We start from the raw sequence: 8618 nt of genomic DNA on the forward strand, positions 1-8618 counted from the left end.
ATTACAGGTCTCCAGGGTCACATTCCACCTGCTCCAAATATAATAGTCCTGAGTGGCTATGTGCCGACTACAACCTCTTTCACATTTACTTCTGCCATATCCCCCATAAACTGGGCACAGTGCTGTCACTGATATATAAAACCAGATTACACCCCACACTCAAACCTCCTAAGAAACCATTTCTACAACAGACATTGAAAATACTCGGCTCAACCAATGCACACAAGAGCAAGGGAGGAAGGTGTATTTAAAGAAATAAAGCCTATCACATATTACTGTTGTCTTCTTAGCGCAGTCCGTTAGGCGAGTTGTCAGTATTGGGGGGTTTTTTTCACATCACTTCTTCCTCCCCATAGAGGAAACAACTAACAGATTCAGGCACTAATGGTATGTAGACAACAATTAAAACACCTATAGAAACAAATCATAAGCTCTTCTCCTTCATTATGGAGAGCTCTAAAACTTCTCTTGTATTTCTGTGCCTTTCCATAATAATAGCTTCTTATATTTCAAATGTTATGGATGTGATATACAAAGTATTTCAGCAGGAAGAGTGTACCGTTATCAAAATCACACCTTTGTAGCCCTCAGCTCATTTCTTAACTTCTAGCCCCTCCCAGTCACTGGCCTTTCTCCCATACTTCCCTCTCTGTCCCTCTTCAAGCATAGATCTTTCTTCGTATTTTTAAAGAAAGTAAGAGAAAATCCCCAGCAACATATGAGGAAAATCACAGGACAGTTGTTACCTTGGCGGCCCTCATCATTGGTAAACAGGCCAGTATCACTGCTGCTGCATACACTGCTGGTTTCACTGGAACAAGAACAAACAAAAAACCCCATTGTTACAACTGCAGCAGATACAAAACAAAAAACACTTTATTACATTTTACGAGCTTCTCTGAGCCCAAAATGCTTCACACATCTGACAGAAAATGGATTTCAGACACACAGCTGGCTCTAGCACAAGACATAATTGCTTTCTGTTAAAACCTAGCAATGCTGCATCACTTGAAAAAGAGCAGAATCCTGTATCTAGTCTAGCTCTAAGTTATCAAAAAGTAATTAATACAATGGCATTTGCCTCGGGTAGTAGAATTAATAACCTAACTATGACATTGTCTGGAATACTCACTAGGAAATAAAGTGCAGTTAAAAAACTCTGTCCTTGGGTCACTTAACAGCTACTGAAAACACTCTGAAGTTTTTTACTTCAGACTCCTTTTTTCTCAAAAATGTTATACAGATACATAAAGCCTCCTTCAATCTACAGCAACTTTTATTTTATTTGGAGGCAAGAGCAGCTGGTACATTCACAACTCTCCAGCTAAATATCTTAGCATAGCATGACTTGCTGCTGCTGAATGCAACCTTGTTACAGCATGCTTTGCATTTCTGAAGCAGTTACAGGAGACTTAATTCTTGAACCAAAGAATTAAACCAGAAATTACTGTGTAGAAAGCCGTTAATTGACTGTAAAGCTGGATGAGTATTTGTAGCAGAAGTACATGCTCAGATCAGTCCCAAGCATCTGATGGTTTTAATGCTGATATTAAATCAATCCTTGGACACTTCAGGCAATACTTCCTCCGATTTAGCTGAGAGATATCAGGACAAGCAGAAACTACTTACTGCCCACCCCCTTAGTACTAAGGCCTTAGATGCAAACATCAGGTATAACTCAGCACTAGAATCAATCTCTGATCAGGGTGTGCTGTTAGAAAGCATCTCTGGGTCCCTCTTTTCCAGCGAAATTGGATCATACTAGACACTAGTATCAACTGGAGACCCCTCAATTCAAAAGGCTGAATGATGAGGGATCACAAGGTGCGTCACCCCAAAGAATTGCAGGCACATAATAAAACCCCATTTTATGAGCATATTATTGCTCTTAGAAAATGCCCTCCAAAGTGTAGCCAAATCAACTCATCATGCTAGATATCTAAAAAATCTGCACCTTCATCACTGTATAAAGACCATTTAAACTTAAAGGATGAACAGTCTGTACATCATTCTCACATTTCAGTACATAAGTTTATACCAGATTCCAAACCAATCCATTACAAAGTTTGGCCATCCATTCACCCTCCCACATATACACCATAGCAATTAAGGCCAAGGACTGAGAACCACGAGTCATTCGTTTCATTCCTAGCTCTCCTACCAACTCACTGTATGACCCTGGGCAAATCTCTTAGCGTGTCTGCTTTCCCTTTTGAAAGCCTGGATTAATAGTCCTCACAAGCAGCAGATGCGAGGATTGAGTGACTGCTTCATAAGGGTTTTAGCATCCTCAGAGGAAAGGTGCCTGAGAAAGGAAAAAGCATTAAGTCAAGATTCCAGATCACATAAAGAGTACTTTAAGCATCCTGTCGTACTGAGAGCTCTTTAGTTCCTTATAGATACACATTACTGCCAGTACTTCACTGGAACAAACTTTCACAGATCTCACCTTCTTCAACACCCCTTTTTACACTTCAGGGCTGAACACAAACTAGACTCCTACACAAGCCTTTCTGCAGGTCCAGTAAGCACTGATTAATGACCTCCACTTGCAAAGGAGGCTACTTACCTTAACCATGAAATAATGAATGCTATTGATCCGACAAGCTACTGCTATAGAGTGTTATTGATCACCCAATCTTTGGTTAAAATGGTCCTCATTTAGCAATTTCACTGTCGCAAACACCTGGAGCAAAGCATGCTTATAATTAAATAGTTTGGGGGAGTTAAAGTGAGAGGTGATGGACAGAGATCTCAGGTTTCCCCCATTTATTCTTTCGCCTGAGCTATTGTTTGTGTCAGGAGGGATATTGATTTTCTATAAAAATAAGAAAACAAGAGGCACTGAGGGGCTGCAGAAGGTCAGGCTGGGCTGGAGAAGGAGGGGAAGCTGAACACTCTGTCTTTGTCACTTGCCTTCCAAGAGAGAGGAATTTTTTCTTTATGGAGAGACCGGCCTCCAATTCATCAGCTTAGGCAGGCTCTTGGCTGCCACTGCAGGCTGTCATCGAAACAGCTCCCTTCCAAAGGGTAAAGGGACTGTACTGCACACTCAGGATGAGCACTGGTTACACTCCCAGGCCAGAATACTGCACTGGTTTTGGCTGGGATAGAGTTAAGTTTTCCTCATAGTAGCTCTATGGTGCTATGTTTTGGATTTGTGACCAAAACAGTGTTGATAAAACACTGATGTTTTAGTTATGGCTGAACAGTGCTTAAACAGTGCCAAGGTCCTCCCTGTTTCTCACACTGCCCTGCCACTGAGTAGGCTGGGGGTGCACAAGAAGCCGGGAGGGGACACAGCCAGGACAGCTGACCCCAGTTGACTAGAGGGCTATCCCACACCATGTGACATTGTGCTCAGCAATAAAAGCTGGGGAAAGAAAGAGGAAAGGGGGACATTTGGAGTTACAGCGTTTATCTTGCCAAGTAACTGTTACACATGATGGAGCCCTGCTTTCCTGGAAATCACTAAACATCTGCCTGACGATGGGAAGTAGTGAATTAATTCCTTATTTTGCTTTGCTTGCGCACACAGCTTTTGCTTTAGCTATTAAACCAACTTTATCTCAACACACAAGTTTTCTCACTTCTACTCTTCCCATTCTCTTCCTCATCCCACTGTGAGGGAGCGAGCAGGCAGCTGTGTAGGGCTGAGCTGCCTATCCGGGTTAAACCACAACAAATACATCAGCATCAAACAGTGAAGTCACACAGCATTAGTAGGTCAGTACAATCCCCAGTTTGAAAAAGTCACATTAAGAGTTATGGCACTTGAGAGTAGATAGACAAACTGCGCACCTCTCACTAGTAAGCACATCATTCAAAGTGATTTTTCAGACAGCCCTTGTACTATGGTTTGTTCTGCCCTCAAGACAAACCCAGACCTTTCTGGGAGTACTCAGCTTAGACCACAAAGAGAAAGAACTTCAGCACTCAATATATAATTTGCCTTTGCTTTATTATGGCTGCAAGGAATCTCAAAGGATTAAGGGACAGACCAGCATGTTACTTCTAACAGTCTTAGCAGTTAATTGTCACCTTTGTACAAATACACAAATGGCTACTTAAACTAAGACCATTTGTTTCCTCTGTTGTTTCCACAATCATTTATATATCAGGCTTTGAGTCATCTCATTACCCAATTTAGAACCATCATCATTCCCTCATCATGTTCCTGCACATCCTTCCTTCTCTCAATTTGTATTCATCTCTTGCCATGTTTGGCAAACAATGTCAAAGATTCTATTTCACCCATGCTTTGAATCATGACACTGCAGCACATCTTCCTCCAGGAAAAGACTGGGTGCAGTCCCACAAGCAAACTATAAAAACTACCTCGTCATTAAGGATCCATATCCAAAGCTTTCTCAGTGAATGGGAGTTTATCTACTGAATACAGTAGGGTTTTGATCTGACTTAGGACAAGGAGCCTTCTAGAAACTAGAGAAAATGCTGCATATTTTAGTATTTACAGAGATTCATTCCTACATAACAAAGAAAAGCAAGTGTCAGTGGAGGGGAGGAAAAACAAAGTGAAAAAGAAATCAGTTCTGAATATACAACTTAGTTTGCCTAAAAACACATTAGTTTTATGACAGTCCCCACTGCTAGAGAGGTGAACAGTAGTGGAACCAATTCAGTATCAAAGCGTTTCGTAAATCACCAGATCACCACAGACTGCTTCCAAGTCCCACGAGCTGTATCAGTGACTTTCCCTCCCATCAGCTTGTGATGACAACCATACAATTCCCTCTCCCAGGCATCCAATTTTCTTCTCCCTTCCTCAGGATATGCCCTTGTTATACATCTGTGCAAAGTACTTCTCTTACGGTACCAGAAAAAAACAGCTAGAGCAGAGCAACAGTGAGGTAAGCACAGCCAGTTTCACTCTGCTGCTAGCAGCAAAGTGCTATATTTAGAGCAGCAGAGACCAAAGCATGATCCTTCGCTGCCATGAGGGATACTCTGCAGTGAAGAGGGTTGTATGTATTTCTCTCTCCAACTTTGACCAACTAAGTGAGTCAAGCACAGATCACACATGTGGTGTTGGGAGAGGTCAAATATTCCAACCCCTGGATTTCCAAAGAGAATCCCAAGGATTTGGCAGCAGATGGTAAATGTCATTTGATGCAGACACTTGCACAATAATTAGTTTGAGAGCAAGGAACAACTGAGACAGAACGAAGTGATCTTCCAGCATGGTCCTCAAGTAACAGTTCAGACAAGGCTGTTTATTTACTCTTTCAAAGGCTGGCACAAATAAAGGCTAGATGAACGCCTGCTGGTTTAAGTTCAAGTTTGACATGATGGAACAGACTCTGACTGGTGGAAAAAAAACCTCAAGGAACACTGTCCATCACTGCCACATCAAGTAAGAGTATCTCTCAGTCCATCACCACTGACATGCAACATTCAGGGGCTACTCAGCACATTCCCTTTCCTTGACTACCAGCAAATATCTCTGGAAAGATAAAAGTGCTTTTAACAACTTGTAGCAAAAAGGCATCCACCAGTCTCTTGAAAAGGCCCACTTTGCACCCACTTTTTAAGCAAACATTAGTCGCTTTTTAAGGAAAAAAAATTACCACTTTTTTGCTATTTTGCTACTTCCACCCTGTAACGGTTACATACAAACCACACTGATTCAGTAAAAATGCAATAGTGGTCCCCTAGATCAGGACAGTGAGGAAGTATTACAACATATGCTTTTCACAGTCTCCCAGAAAATATCACTCAGAAGTTTGCACTTCCAGCTATTATCCACAAAACCCTCAATAGCCTAGTGCCACCTGTCCACTCTGACAAGCTGCAGGAGCTAGACAGCCAGAACACTTAAATGAACCTTAACATATGCACAATTATACTGGATCAAACAATTATACCTTCCAAATCCACTGTCCTCTCTCTGATAGTGCCTATTACAGTGGATGCTTGAGGAAAGAATATGAGAGCATGACAAATACAGACTGACTGTTTCCGCTATACATTGCTCCAGCTTCTAGCAGTCAGCAGTTTAAGGACTTCCTGAGCTGGATCTTCCATCTTGGCTGTAATGCTTAATATCCACTAAAAAAAAAAAAAAATCTATGCTCCATATCCCCTTTTGGACATATTTAATTTTTTATCCCCAAGATGTCTCACAGCAGAGTTCCAAACCTTATGTTTCATGAAAAATAATACTTTTTTTTTGTTTTAAATGTTTCCTCAATGTCTTCTGCTTCTTACACAATGATAATTAGCAAATAAACAACCCTATTCACTTTCTGTATGCCATTCATTAAGTAAACTGCTTCATTTGATTCTCAGCAGTTGTTTCTTTTCTAACCTGAAAAATCTCTTCATACAGAAGCAGTTTTATAAGCCCAAACCTTCTATGGAGAGAATAAAAGTCAGACTCAAGGAGAAAACTTCCTGAGAGTGACACACAAACAAATTCAGACCATAACATTTACACTTCTTGTTTTCATCTCTTGTATAAGATTCTGCCACAAATTCATCAAAGTTCTCCAAAACTGGACATGAAGACATGCCAGACTCCACTGTTTGCACAGGCTTATGCTGTAAGTATTAATTCAGTTTCCCCCGACTTCTTTATCATCTCGCTACATTTTCCCCATAGCTACCCTTTCAGGATCTTATTCCAGATGCAAAGCAGAGATGTAGAACTGCAAACAAGATGTTTTGCCTGAGGTTCACACAGTAACTGCACAGAGGGTTAACAGTCACAATGGGAGATCTGTCTGTTCTCTGTCACTACTTATGGTAAATTCTGAAGACAAGAAACTGAGATCAGTTCATATCCATCACACAACACAAATGCCAACAGTGGATTTACTCTCCAAACCTCAGGCCACAAGCATGCCACTTTGTAGCTGCAGGGCCACAGACATTTCAGAGGGCTCCTTGTGTAACAGGAGCGAGAAACATATCAGTTTGCCAACTTTTCAAGGAACTGTTTTGGGTCACCAGTACAGCATTGACAGGAAAGACTTGGAAAATAATCTACAGTTTAGAAGTAGCTGAGATATTTCTCCTCTTCAAAAAGAAAACAGCAGTGAATAATTTTGATAAGAACTTCTAAAAGCAAGGCACAGGATTTACAAGCAGCTGCAAGCAAGGCGGCCATTTGACTAGCACAGGGAAGAAACCAAGATCTCACCATTCTGACATGTTTTCATCTGAGCCCTGTTTCTGTTCATCAGCTTCACACTCCATCCGCTCCTTCCTTCCCCCTTTGCTGAGGAAGGGCCTGTTCTCTCCTGATTCACAAAGACCATGACTGGATGATGTCCAAGGGGCATTTTCTTTCCAGCGTGAAAGACGCTGTTTCTTGGCTGACTTGAACCTGCAGCCCCTCTCGTAGTTCCACTCTGACACCCTGAGCTTTTGCTGGAGACTGGCAGCCACCTCTGATGTCACACGTTTGACCTTCCGTCGGCGCCTGAGAGGTCGGCAGGGCGCGTTCTCTGTAAAGGAGTCTGACTCATGCCACAAGTGTTGCTTGCTCCTCAGGGTGGCACTGAGAGCTGGGTGTCGTTTGACCACTGCCATGTCATCAGAGTCACTGAAATTGGCTGTCAGCACCTCACGGCAATCCTTGACAGCTTCATCCAAGCTTGACTCCGAGGCCTCGCTGTAGCAGCAGGCATGCTCTGCCTGATGCGTGAAGTCTGAGCGTCGTTTACGACCCCGTCTCTTGCGAAGTTGACGCCGCTGCTGCCGTGGGCTTAGGGCCATCTCTTCCCATATCTCATCCAGCTTGTTTTGTTCTGAAGTCTGCTCTAAGGCTGAGGCCAAGTCATGCACCAGTTCATCCATTGGCAATGCCTACTAAAAATGACAACAAACAATTAGCACCAGACATAAATGCTGCTACCAACACATCACTACACAACAGTGTGCTATAGCCTTTGTAACATTAACCAAGGTACACACTTACTTTGGAGTTGCCTGGGAGAACCCAATGCAAGACAAATGCCGCTTTGTGGGCTAACACTCACTCCTTCCTTTTGCAGGGGTTAAATCCCTCTTCTAACCATGGTAGCAGAGATCTTGCTACTGAAGCAGATGGGTCAAGTGCTCTGTGTCTGAAAGGGCCTTAAGGTTGCATCTTTGGCATTGAAGCAACATGCTCTATTACATACCTTAAGGGTATGAGAGCTTGCAACTCGTTTACTACCTGGTGTTGGTAAGCCACAGAGAAGGATTAGCCTGCTCAGCAAACAGATCCAGTCTTCCAAAAAGTAGACAAGCAGCAAAGCTGAGAGTAAAACAGACGGTAAAACACGAGTTTGCAAGCCAGCATCACTTCAACAATAAAACAAGGTGTGCGGGACCCTGTGCTCCTTAGAACAGGGTGTTTGAGACCGAGCCCCAACTCCTACTGCCAAGAAATCCCCCCCCCCCCCTTCCACCTCAGGACTGTCAGCGAGCCAGTATCAAACTCCTGGCCAAACCCCTCATCTCACAGCCTCCCTCTCCCCACTCGTGCCTTGCAGACGTGCCATTTTTCTCCCCACCACCTACGGGGCTCAGAAACACCCGCACCCCCATCCCGGAGAAGTACCTGCTGCCGCAGGCCGCCTCCCTTAGCCCCAGCGCCCTCAGCGACCCGG

At 43.1% G+C, this 8618-nt stretch overlaps 1 protein-coding gene across 3 annotated transcripts in view; it reads right to left on the bottom strand.

Moving 5' to 3' along the window:
- Nucleotides 1-7821, bottom strand: part of GPATCH2L (G-patch domain containing 2 like) — a 31949-nt gene extending 24128 nt beyond the window's left edge. For all 3 annotated transcript variants that reach the window (XM_059819774.1, XM_059819773.1, XM_059819775.1), the window contains exons 1-2: nucleotides 7163-7821; nucleotides 747-811 (exon numbers count right to left, since the gene is read on the bottom strand). In XM_059819774.1, coding sequence (XP_059675757.1) covers nucleotides 747-811; nucleotides 7163-7821 — 724 coding nt within the window. The remainder of the gene's footprint in view (nucleotides 1-746; nucleotides 812-7162) is intronic.
- Between the last annotated feature and the right edge of the window lie 797 nt (nucleotides 7822-8618).

The sequence above is a fragment of the Gavia stellata genome, chromosome 7, assembly GCF_030936135.1.
Source record: "Gavia stellata isolate bGavSte3 chromosome 7, bGavSte3.hap2, whole genome shotgun sequence".
NCBI lineage: Eukaryota > Metazoa > Chordata > Aves > Gaviiformes > Gaviidae > Gavia > Gavia stellata.